The sequence below is a fragment of the Mangifera indica genome, unplaced genomic scaffold, assembly GCF_011075055.1.
Source record: "Mangifera indica cultivar Alphonso unplaced genomic scaffold, CATAS_Mindica_2.1 Un_0026, whole genome shotgun sequence".
NCBI classification, from domain to species: domain Eukaryota; kingdom Viridiplantae; phylum Streptophyta; class Magnoliopsida; order Sapindales; family Anacardiaceae; genus Mangifera; species Mangifera indica.
Window position 1 is genome coordinate 161,486 of NW_025401118.1, and position 12,889 is coordinate 174,374.

At 33.5% G+C, this 12,889-nt stretch overlaps 1 protein-coding gene and 2 pseudogenes across 1 annotated transcript; 2 read left to right on the forward strand and 1 right to left on the reverse strand.

Annotated features, from left to right (window-relative positions):
• Nucleotides 1-2,657: 2,657 nt before the first annotated feature.
• LOC123206147 lies at nt 2,658-3,565 on the reverse strand. The gene is made up of 3 exons (XM_044623279.1): nt 3,493-3,565; nt 3,207-3,421; nt 2,658-3,100 (listed from the first exon to the last, which is right to left on the reverse strand). The coding sequence occupies exons 1-3, from the start codon at nt 3,557-3,559 to the stop codon at nt 2,927-2,929; spliced, it is 456 nt and encodes a 151-aa protein (XP_044479214.1). The 5' UTR covers nt 3,560-3,565; the 3' UTR covers nt 2,658-2,926.
• A 3,273-nt stretch (nt 3,566-6,838) lies between these two features.
• Nucleotides 6,839-11,405, forward strand: LOC123206152 (annotated as a pseudogene).
• On the forward strand, nt 11,386-12,317 carry LOC123206153 (annotated as a pseudogene).
• Nucleotides 12,318-12,889: the final 572 nt, after the last annotated feature.

Consider the following 12,889-nt stretch of genomic DNA (forward strand, 5'->3'; position numbering starts at 1 on the left):
CATATATTATCTCTTAAGTCAGCATTGATAATGAAAAATTACTATAATATTTTATTAATGATAAATCAAATAAAAAAATAAAAAATAAATTATCAAGATAATTTTAAAAAACTCAAATCAAATACCCCTATTTACACGGATTTCTTAACAGACAGATTGTATAATTGGATTAGAGGCTGCAGTGGGGTGAATCGACGCCGGCGTAGCCCACTGGGTTAGGTTTAAGACCTGTACAATAACAGATCATACACACTGAACTGATCTGATGAGATCATGAGGCTTCCATTCTAATCTTATATACGTAGGGTTGGTTCGGGTCTCACAGAAGTGGGTCTGACTGGAGGGTTGACCAGTTAATTTTAGGCTTCTACCTCTCAAATTTATTATTTTTTTAAATCATTAACAATCTGGCTTGGTTTGAACAGTCTATACATCCGGCCCACTATAGTAGCAGGGCAAGCCTTTTTATGTTGGGTTTCGGACCGGTTTGACCCAATTAATGCCTCAAAATTGGATTGATGAGAATAAAGATGAAAAACTCAGTTAGTGAATCAAAAGCGCTGACAAATTACTGAGAGATTGTAATATATCTAATGACAATCAAATTGATTTTGGTGAATTCACCAGGAGTATAGAAAATTGGCTCAACGAAGTACATGGAGGAAATAGATATGGTGATCCTGGTTCTCCTGAAATCCCCAAATGGACCTCCATTAAAGCAGTGCTGATGCTTTTTCTTAGGGGTGTGCAAATTCGGTTAAACAAACTAATTAACCGGATTTGCAAACCGAACAGAATTTTCGATTACCTAATTTTGAACCGATTTTAAATTAATATTACAATTATAACCATATTTCATTATGAACATTTAGACTTCAATCTATAATTACTTTGCCAATTGAAGCTAGTTGATTTTTAAGCAAATAATTGTATTTTTGTTTTCGTCGGCTATGCTTGTAGAAGGGATGACTATGTTGATTTTTGACATCCTCTTAAATGCAAACTAAATTGTAGGTCATATAAATGTGAAAAGATTGGAGAATAAAAATGGAACTAATCTATCAATCTAATCATCATATTTTACCATACTAGAATATGCATTTTCTATTACAATCTTAGGTTTGCTAATATTAATGTGATTACTGAAAATCTTATGAAATAGAACTTTAAAGAGACTATTTTTTTTGGTAATAAATTATTTTTTCTGAGTGGTATTAGTAATGAGGAATGAAAATGAATTTGCGGCAAGAGTACACTTTTTTTTGTCATGAAATTTTTACATTAAATATTTTTATTATTTATTTAATTTGGGAACCGATTCGATTCGGTTTTCAGATAATTTTGCACACCCTCAACTTTTTTTCTTTTGTTTTTATTTTACTGATGAGAAATCTTTTTGAAGACAATCCAACCACATTAAATAAGTGAAACTTTAAGTTTAGTAACTGATCGTATAATTACTACATTGGATAAATTATAATTTTGATTTTAATATGATGTCAATGAGTTTCAATCCAAAACCTTTGGGATTCGACATATTTTACCATCCAAGCTACCTTTGAGCGCTTATTGATTGTTATAGGCTTTGCTGACCCTCTTTTAGATGCCGTTGACAACTTTTCAGATGCAACAGCTATACCCTCATTCTTCATCTCACTTATTGCATTGCCTTTGGCAACCAACTCAAGTGAAGCAGTATCAACAAGCATTTTTTGCCGAGGGTAAGAAGATTAGAACTGCGTCATTAACATTTTCCAAGGTTTGTTTCTCATTTCTCTCAATTTCCACATGCCATTTTTGCTACAAACTTGTTAATTAGACATAAAACATTACGCATTCAGCTATTGCAAGAGTTTTAGCCTTTACATGATTTAACTAGTTCATGAAGAAACTAGTTTTGTATTGCTGTAAATGCCATTATAGTTTTTTCCCATTTCCAGGTTTTTCCTATGCAGTTGTATGGAGCAGTGGCAATGAATAATGTCCTATGCCTATCAGTTTTCTTAGCTCTTGTCTATCTCAGAGGATTGACATGGGACTTATGTTTGCATTTTGATGGGTGCTTTTGGGAGTTTCCCAGTCTTCCCTCTCTGGGAATCTTCAATTGCAAATGCCCTTTATCCCTTGGCACTGGTTTATGCTCTTGATTATGCTTTTGGCTGGTCATAGCTTTGTATACACATTTTTTAGTACACAACTAAGTATACAGATAATGTGTCATAAATAATTGAGTAATTTTGAATTAAACCCGATTATGCACTTAAAAATGTACACACATAACATTGTTTATTCATAAATTGTGGTTTATTCCTTCTGTACTTCTCCATATGGGTTTTTGATTGATATCTAATGACTGATAACTAGGGGATTTAGTTGAAAGATGAAAACAACACAAAAATTGCATGATTTCACAGTTATTCAACAGGATTTCTGCAACCCAAATAAACATTTTTTTTCTGTGATACTTTCCCACTTTTTCTCTCTTATCTACTCATATTCAATGGAGGCCTTCTACTTCCATCATAACTATAATGAAGGGTCAGATTTAGATACCCCACCAAAACAAAGAGAAGACAAAAGCATATATAAACATCCCCACAAACTCTCATTGTCACCAACCAATAACCAACACCAAAAATATAAACAAACCCACTTTACATAACCGACCAAACTTAGCTTTCATCAAATTTCAACATCAAAACAAACCAATCTACATCTCCCTATCTTTCTCTTCTCTCTGCCCTCACATGGCCAAGATTTGGTTTTTTACTTTCACACACAAGCTTGCATAAGCAAATTTATAAAATTTCCATGCCATCCCATTTGTCAAATTGTTTTAGAAAAAAGGAAAACAAGTCTTACTTGGTATGATCTCAGAGAGATGACAAAGTGGCCTACCAAAGAAATGGATACAGGTTAGAAACATTTATAGCCTCAAATTGAGTTCAACACTTCCGCCTGCTTCACCATTGTTACAATTATTCACTCTGCCTATGGCTTGGTCTTTTTTTGCCACTGCTTGTGGGAAGAAGCTGTAGTAAGGTTGCTGATGACTTGGTCCGCTGAGTTCTGGCCAAAGAATTGGATCTTCAACATTTCCCTTTTCACAAATGGTATAAAGAAACAAGAAAGTTAGGTTCAATTTAATTAGAAAAGAAGTGAAATTAGTAGAATGTAAATGGGTTCTTGTTTTAAGTTAGACTCACTTGATAAGGTAGTGATTCAAAATCAGAGAATTCAGTGCTATGGCAAGCCAGATGAGGTTGAGAGTGCCTTAATTTTGAACCTTGAGACATTGAAATTGTTGTGGGAGGAGCTAATGTCAGAAAAAGTCCATTTTCTTTGATGCTTTTCTTTGAATTATTAGGCTCCAACATGAAAGTTGAGCATGAAGAACCTCCTCTGGCAAGTTTGGAAACAACTAAATAAGCAATCAACATTTATTACCACAAAAACGTTAAGGAACCAATCTAGAAACAAAGTCAAGCTAACCTGGAAAGTGTGCCAACAGGTTCAAAATTGAGTGTGTGACCACCACTGCCACAAGAAGCTGAGTCATCTGATCGGCTGGTTCTGGGCTGAAGAATTGGAGGAAATTTGCAGTGGAAAGATGAAATGCCTGGTGGATTGTCCAGAGGAAAGGGATATGACCTCTTCATGCCGACCATCTATACTAAATTTTAACCAAATTAAACCAATCTACTTGTTAGATCTCACAGTCTAAATAGAATAAACATAAATTTAAGACTAAATTTACTAGAACTCATTACAGAACTTTCAGGTTACTCAAGTACAAGATCTAGTGTTTTTAAGAAAAAAGATGGAAGCTAAACCGAACATACCTTTTCCTCCTCTGTCCACATAGGTATATAATTGCCATAATAGCTTTGGTTTGAAGGGGGCTCCATCTGAAAATTTAGTGCAGATGATGATGAAGTTGCTGATGATTCATTCACCTATACAAGTTAGATTTATCAAGAAATTAAACAATAACACATAACAAAAATTTAAATAAACTCAATAAAGATGACTTAAAAAATGAAGAAAACTCTTTGAATGGCATACCACTAAAGAAGGATGATGCTGGAATTGTTGTGCTCTTTCCATCAAACTAGGGAGAGGCCACATGGGAATTGATTCATGAGACAAATGATTCAAAGTTGAGCAAAAAGTTGATCCTGGATTAACCCCAGAACTCTCTTTTTCAAGGTTAAACTCATAAGATTCCCACAATTTTTGAACATTTTGGTGGCCTTGAAGTGAAACAGTTGACAACCCTACGGGATTTGTCAATGGAACATTGTTGGAATTCAAAGTTTCAATATTTTGATTTGATGATGAAGAGGGCCTAAACCCCAAATTTGGAGATGAAATATCGGCTAGAAATGGAATTGCAGAAGTGGCCTACCAAAGAAATGACAAAGTGGCCTACCAAAGAAATGGATACAGGTTGGAAACATTTATACCTTCAAATTGAGATCAACACTTCCGCCTACTTCACCATTGTTACAATTATTCACTCTGCCTGCGGCTTGGTCTTTTTTCACAAATGATATAAGAAACAAGAAAGTTAAGTTCAATTTAATTAGAAAAGAAGTGAAATTAGTAGAATGTAAATGGGCTCTTGTTTTAAGTTAGATTCACTTGATACGGTAGTGATTCAAAATCAGAGAATTCAGTGCTATGGAAAGCTAGATAAGGTCGAGAGTGCCTTAATTTTGAACCTGGAGACATTGAAATTGTTGTGGGAGGAGCTAATGTGAGAAAAAGTCCATTTTCTCTGATGCTTTTCTTTGAATTATTAGGCTCCAACATGAAAGTTGAGCATGAAAAGCCTTCTCTGGCAAGTTTGGAAGCAATCAACATTTATTACGACAAAAAGATAAGGGCCCAATCTAGAAACAAAGTCAAGCTAACCTGGAAAGTGTGCCAAAAGTTTCAAAATTGAGTGTTTGACCAGCACTGCCACAAGAAGCTGAGTCATCTGATCGGCTGATTCTTGGATGAACAATTGGAGGAAATTTGCAGTGGAAAGATGAGATGCCTGGTGGATTGTCTAGAGGAAAGGGATGTGACCTCTTCATGCCAACCATCTATACTAAATTTTAACCAAATTGAACCAAACTACTTGTTAGATCTCTCAGTCTAAATAGAATAAACATAAATTTCAGACTAAAGCTAATAGAACTCATTACAAAACTTTTCAGGTTACTGAAGTACAAGATATAATTTTTATTAAGAAACAAGATGAAAGCTAAATTGAACATACCTTTTCCTCCTCTGTCCACATAGGTATGCAATTGTTCACCCACACATATGATACAGTATAATAGGTATGAAATCATTAGATATAATGACGTGATATATCACTATGTGATTGAATATTATTTTATTTTTAATTTTTAATTATCTAATTATATAATAATATATCGTTATTTGTATATAAAGTTAATATACAAAACTTTCCCATTTGATAAGTTTTTGTTGGAATGACACTAAAATGTTAGGAACAGATTTGAAAGTCAGACCGGATGGTATTGAATGACTTCGACGGGTAGCATATGAAGAGTTTTTTGGGCCCGGCTAATCTCTATCAGAGTGGACGACCCCACTCTTAACCCTTTAACACACTTCATATGATAACATATTGAAAAAAAATAGTCAAAACTCAAAATACATTTATATTTAACGAGTCAACATTACCAATCTCCGTTGGAAGCTATCATTGTTGTTAGTAGAAGAGGTTTTTCACCCGTCCACATTATCATCATTATGTACTATATCTATAAATAAATGGTCTAGGGGATGGCTATTTTCTCAAGTTTTCACTATTTAATTTTAAATAGTTTTTTTACTTACTCACAAGTTATTAAGTCTGTTAGTTTTAACAGCAAAATCTTCATTTTACTTGTAATATTAAAATAAATTAAAAATTTATTTTATTTTCCCTTTTAAATCTTAAAAAATAACAATTTATCCCTTTGAGCAAGTTTTAAAAAATCACATTTCCCCCTGGGTTTAACTTTAATAACCGACTAGTCTCTCTAGTGTCATTATCACTGATCTCTCTCTCCTAACAGTTTCTCTTCCTTTGGCAGTCTCCCTTACCATCTCTCCTCCCTCCAACAACATGCAACTCTTGTCTAGGAAGATAAATTTATCTTCCCAAAAGAAGAGGAGTAGTCTTATTCTTCCCAAACGGCTTGTCTTCTTCTTTCTGAACCACTTGTTTTCTTTGTCTTCCTAGACAAGTGTCGGATATCACTGGAGAGAGGAAAGACGTTAAGGGAGACTATCATAGAAAGAGGAACCATCGAGAGAAAGAGATCGCCAGAGATGGTGCCTAAAGGAGTGGCCAGATATGGAAATATAAACTCAAGGAGGAAAATGTAATTTTTTAAAACTTCTCCAAAAGGAGAAATTATTATTTGTTAGAGTTTGGGAGAAAATAATATAAAATTTTAAAATTAATAGATTCGAGTAATTTTAATGGTCTATGAGTGAGTAAAAATTTTTAAAATTGATTGTGGAAACTTGAGAAAACAGTAATCTTTATATTAGAATAAGTCCTTTGACTAAAAAAATTATATAAAATTATTTATATAAATTGATATGATAATATCTTATTTAGTGATTTTGAAGTAAGAGAAAAAACTTAATTATAAGTTTTCATTATAATTTATATAGATAAATTTATACAATTTATTTATATACATAATTTTATTCTCAAAAGAGAAGATTTTTGTAGTAAAATAATAATCTAATCTGTCCTTTATGACAAAATATCGAGAAGCACAAGTTGGCCTTCAGCCCTTAGAATTCGCACAAGTCAACTAAGATGGCTGCCATCAACAGGCTTCACCTCTCCCTTCTCTTCCTATCGTTCTCTCCTCTCTCCACTGCAGCCGCCGCTAGTGGGGTCAGCCCTAGCCGTGATTCCCAATACCTTGAGGCGGAGCTTCTCTGTAAACAGACGTACGGCTTCATGCCCTGCTCAACATCGGCATTGGGGAACTTGTTTTTTCTTATCGTTTATGGATACCTCATTTTCGTGGCATCCAAGTGTGTTTTTGACGGGAGTGAGATGTTGAAGATTCTTGGTCCCAGCCGTTTTGGAAAAATTGTTCTTCCCAAGCTTGACGTGTTTCCCAGCACCATAATTGGTAAAATCTCTTGCTTGACTAACCTGTTTGGATTTTGTGCTGAGTGGTATTGTGCTTGAGAATGACGCGTACATATTCCTGTATAAATAATGGTATTATTAAATATTATTTTATTTTAAATTTAAAATTGATATAAAATTTAATAAATTTGTATTTATTATTTATATATAATTTTATTCCTTTATGATTAATAGTTAGATTTTTGTAATTTTATCCTCTATTTTGAGTTTTATGGTCCTGATCAGGTGTGAGGCTATTGAAAACATAGGAATCACACTTTTTTTTTGGTCTAAGTCATAACTTAAAAAAAAAAAATTAAAAGGAAAATATGATACATTATAGAAGACTAAACATGATCAACTTTCAAAATTAAACATGATAAACAAATAATATTTACAAATTTATGTATAAATAATAACATGTTATCATATGATATACTATTGTTTTATATTTAATTTAAAATTATTCAATCACATGGTAATATATCATTATTTGTATATAAATTTATGTATATAGTTTTATAGCCAAATGACTATTTTCCATCCAGGGTTTGGTACAAACTCAATTTTCCATCCGTTAACTATTGAAAATCTAAATATCTATTTTTCTGTTAAATTTTACTGTTATTTTTAGAACTAAAATCATCATTTAATAAAAATATTTGAAAAAAAATTATAAATTTATCACATTTTTCCTCCCAAGTTTAAAAACTAACAATTTTTCCCTCATCTTTCTCTCACCCAAAGTTTGAAAAATAACTATTTCTCCCTTAGGATTTGCAATTTCTCCCTTGCCACTTCTTCAATGACAGGAGTTGGCCAATCTCTACCTTCTTATCTCCTGAACAAGGACGAATTGTCGACCGATATAAGGTCGGTGAGGATCCATGCGACACACAAATTTGTTATCTTCACAACTAGCAACACTAGACTAATCAATAACAACCAAGGCTTGAGAGGAACTCGAAGCTTCATCTTCTTATATTTGCATACTTGAAGAAACTTGCTTATAAAATTCAAACATAAGTTCTAGCACATTTATTAAGTACCCAAATAGTATCTCAACTTTCTGCATTAACTTCTCACTCATGAAAATCTTCATGCAATTTGTAGCCACCATGAACCACCAAATACGATTCCATAATGGTTGCATTGCTTTAATATAAACTCTAAAATCTTGTATTTGTACCAATGAAAATGGTTGCTCATCAACAATTATCATCTTAGCAAGTATACTCCTAGATTTTTTTACTAAATTTCCAAGTGTCTAAATTTATTACCCTCTTCTTCTCCTTTGTTAGCGGTCTTAACAAGAGCGAGATTTTTGTAACCTTTTCCTTTGTTCTGAGATTTATGGTGCAAACTCTTGAGAGAGTGGTGGTCAACCTCCAGCAGTACAAGACTTTGAACTCTCTTTTCTTTAATTATTTCATTTAAATATATGAAAAATGTGATGAAATAAAAAATATTTATGGTGCAATTGAACAAAAAAAATAAATGTATATTTATTGTAATACTAAGTTAGCAATATAAAATTATTTCACAATTTATCATTACTAAAACATCATAACATAAAAACTATATATATAAACAATGTGTACAATTTTATATACAAACAATGACATGTCTTTCATGTAATTGAGTGATTTTAAAATAGAGACAAAATAACACTCAATCACATAATGACATATCATCGTTTATGCATACAATGTTATTCATATATACATATATAGGGTAATTAACATATACACCCGTCTGGAAACTCAAAAAATTGAACTTCAATGTCAACCTCCTCCTTTTTAATACTGATAAGGATACGTTAGACTTTGTACATGGCATCAAGTAGTAGAAATATTTGATGTGGAATGTTAGTGCATATTTAGCTGAGAAATCTCAAAAAAAAAAAAATTATGATTAATCTTTTGATTCCATATGATCAATTCTCTTGCTTGTTACAGCTTCTGGACTCTGAAAAAAAGGAAATATCTCAACGTCAGATATCAGTAGGACTGGGATTACTAGCCAGCTCAAGTATTGTAGGTGCCCTTTTTAATATTATTCTTTTCAAATATTGCATTTTTACCTGGTGATTGATGTGTTGATTGCATCTGATTAATTCTCTTGTTTTTTACAGTGTCTGGACTTTCTTGAACTAAGGAATCTGCTCAAAGTCAGGTCTCGGTGGGAATGGGATTGCTGGCTGGATCAACTGTCATGCTTCTTACTGTAATATGGGGATCCTGTATTGTAGTTGGAAAATGTGACATTGAGCATTCAGTTGCTAAAGATGGTCAAAATACAAAAGGACATAGCTTAACTGGTATGCAAGTCTACTCAGAATTGTCTTTTACTGATGGACTGAATAACTGATCTAGTTTGGATTAAGCAGTTAACTTGGAATATGCCAAGGCAGTAGCATGTTTGAATTATATTTCTTATTTGTAGAAGACTTACCTCAAAGTTTGGTCTAGTCTAAGGGTTTCTATTAAAATTATAGAAACCCTTTATGTTGTAGAAGCTATGAGCCTGCAATGCAGTAGCTACAGAGTGGAAGAGAAGGATGGGGTAGGGAGTGGAAAGAGAGATGAAATTTAAGACATAATCAGTGCGTTATAGCTATTTATGAGGATTTGTGGAGTGGCTGATGAACATGCACCTAGAAAAAACAGATGAATTTGGAATTTAATCTGTATCTGTATAGGAAAAGCCACATCTATTTATAACGCAGAAATTGAATGATAGTTGCTTAAAATTAATTTAATTTTCATGAGCAAGATAGATCCTATGTACACGCATTTTGGACTGAAACATTACATTGACTATATCTTCATGTACATTTGATTTAAGCAACAAGAGACGATAGTTATTTTTTCAAGGAAAGAAACTAGGTCCCAATGGCTGTAAAACCCTCTTACTCTATATAGGTTCAGAGAGTAAGGACCGGTAATGGTGGTCATGGTGCTTAGGGTGAGTTAGTTTCAATTTTCATGGGGAAATCAGACTTAATATAACTATGCCTGCTGCTTTATTTTAAGTGTGGAGATTTTTTTATTAAATTCCATTGACGATTTTCTAAATTGAAAAAAGAAATTCTCTTTGATTGCAGAAACCGGTGTTAGTACGGATATTTAGACTTGCTATACTGCAAGGATAATGGCTATATCTGTCATCCCATTTATTGTTGTTCAAATACCACAGATACTTCATTCAACTTCAGGAAGAAACTTAGCTGTTTTGATTGCTCTAATTGTATCTGTATTGATGTTCATTGCTTATTGCCTTTATCAGGTAACCATTCTTTTATGCAACAATTATAGCATCCTGTGAATTCTTTGATACCTGTGGCAAATTCCACGAGTCCATCTCATGTAAGCACTAATGATATTGTGGCACACCAATCTTTTTGTTGACATGGTGAAAATTCTGTGAGGATATATTATTTGGTTCTTGTAATAACTTGTTAGAAAGATTAAATTAATCAAGCGAATCTCATCTTAAAAGGCCATATAAGTGAAGCTTTCTTCCGTGGTGTAAATACAAATCTTGAGAATCTGTTTTTCTTGATCTAGGAGAAATGAGTTATGAAGGCGTCAACATGTTGATAGCTGGAGGACATTTTCTTCTTTCATTGCCTTATCAGTAGTTGTTCCTTTTAAAACCCTATTTAGCAGCATTGTTTCTGACCTTAGTGTTAAATGCTAGTGTCTTGAATGGTATATTAAGATGGTTTGGTATCTTCCATATACATAGCTAGTAAGATCTTTCCTCTATCTTTAACCTTTTTTCTATTTTGCTGGATACTGCTTTTAACAAATTTTCTATGTATTTACTGATGCTCGACTTCCCTTTCATTCATGTCATTTAGGTCTCTCAGCCCTGGATTCAGAGGCGGCGTATTGCTTATGCATGGCACAGGCGTGTGACATCAAGAATTATGAAACATCCGAGTCGGCATGCTGTGGGAAGGCTCTTGAATGATAGAGGAAAACCCAACAAAGAAGTTTTAAAAAATCTTTTTTTTTTTTTTAACTCAAAAACTGATCCCCTTACCCATTCACTTTTCTCCCATGACAATAGAATAAGATAAATGTTTTTTTCAATTAATAATTCCTGCCACTCATAATATATTCTTGTTAGCACTGACTTCTTATGACAGACTGTTTGATTCGATTGATGAGAACAAAGATGGACAACTTTCAGTCAGTGAATTCAAAGCACTGATCATGGGAATTAAGTTTGACGAGATAAACTTGGATAAGGATAATGCTGCTGACAAGTTACTAAAAGACATGAGACAAATCTGGACAATCAAATTGATTCAGATGAATTCATCAAAGCTATAGAAAAATGGCTCAATGAAGTACTTCGAGGAAATAGATGTGGTGATCCTGGTTCTGAGTCAGCAAAACTTATATGTGACTTTTACGAGGTAAGGTTGCACAATATAACCCTGCATCTAGGTCCAGGATGGCTTATTGCTATAACATTGTGACATATTGCCTATCATGTTCAGAAAACAAAGAGGAAGCATGATTTGTTGGGAGAGGAAGAGGAAAATTTCAACGTTGTTAAAAACCCGCAGTTGATCTACTTGAAAGCAGTATCAAAGTTGTTTTTTGGAACCATTATTGCTGCTGCATTCGTTCATCCTCTAGTGGATGCTATCACTAACTTTTCCAATGCAACAAGTGTCCCTCCATTCTTTGTTTCATTCATTGCACTACCTATGGCAACTAAGTTTAGTGTATGGTACAATTGCTCATTTATGCCAGCCAGAAGAGGAGGAGAACCGCCTCATCAACATTTATCGAAGTTTGTTACTCATTTCTATCTATTTTTCCATATGCAACTTGAGGTAATTAAAGGGTCTTATATTATTTTGCTTTCCTGATGTTGTCTGCTGCAGTTATACACAACTGTGTTAACGGATAATGTGATTTATCTATCAGTTTTCTTAGCTATCGTCTACATTAGAGGATTGAGTTGGGATTATTCAGCAGAAGTGTTGGCTATTGCTGTTGTATGCATTCTGGTGGGTGGCTTTGCCAGTTTTCGTACCACTTTCCCCCTTTGGACTTGTTTACTTGCGTACATGCTTTATCCTTTATGCTTGGCACTGGTTTATGTTCTTCATTACGTCTTAGGTTGGGCATAGTTAAGAAGATGCATTACATTTGTGAAAATATCGTTTTAGATTTTAATGCAAATATGCATTTTTTTATGATGAAGCTATTTTTTTAATCAAACGGTGCCGTTTTACTAATATAAAACGGTGTCATTTCTCTTATGTAAACAATTTCGGTTAAGTAGATCAATTAGCAAGCAGTTTACACATCCATTTTTATTTTTCTTATTTAGGGAAATCTATAAATCTTAAAAATGAAAATTTTAATTTTGTGAAAAAATAAAAATTGTGAAGCCTTACCTAATTCACCTAAAATAATAGGAGTAAAAAAAATATATTAAATCGGCAATTAATCGCACGGACCAGGGCGTTGTGACTCCAGCAAAATCTTCATCAGCTGAAATGGAGCGGAGCCCGTAAAAGCAGAGCCGTCTAAGCCCTTACCATTTTCTTTATTCAACGTTCATATCGCACAGAGTCTCGTCTTGGAAGCCTGAAAAAAAAATATCTGTGATGAAACGATCGAAATCGGAAGGTGCTGGGTACAGCTGGTGATCCAGAAATTGCATTTGCATTGAATTTTAGGGTAATTTCATTTGGTC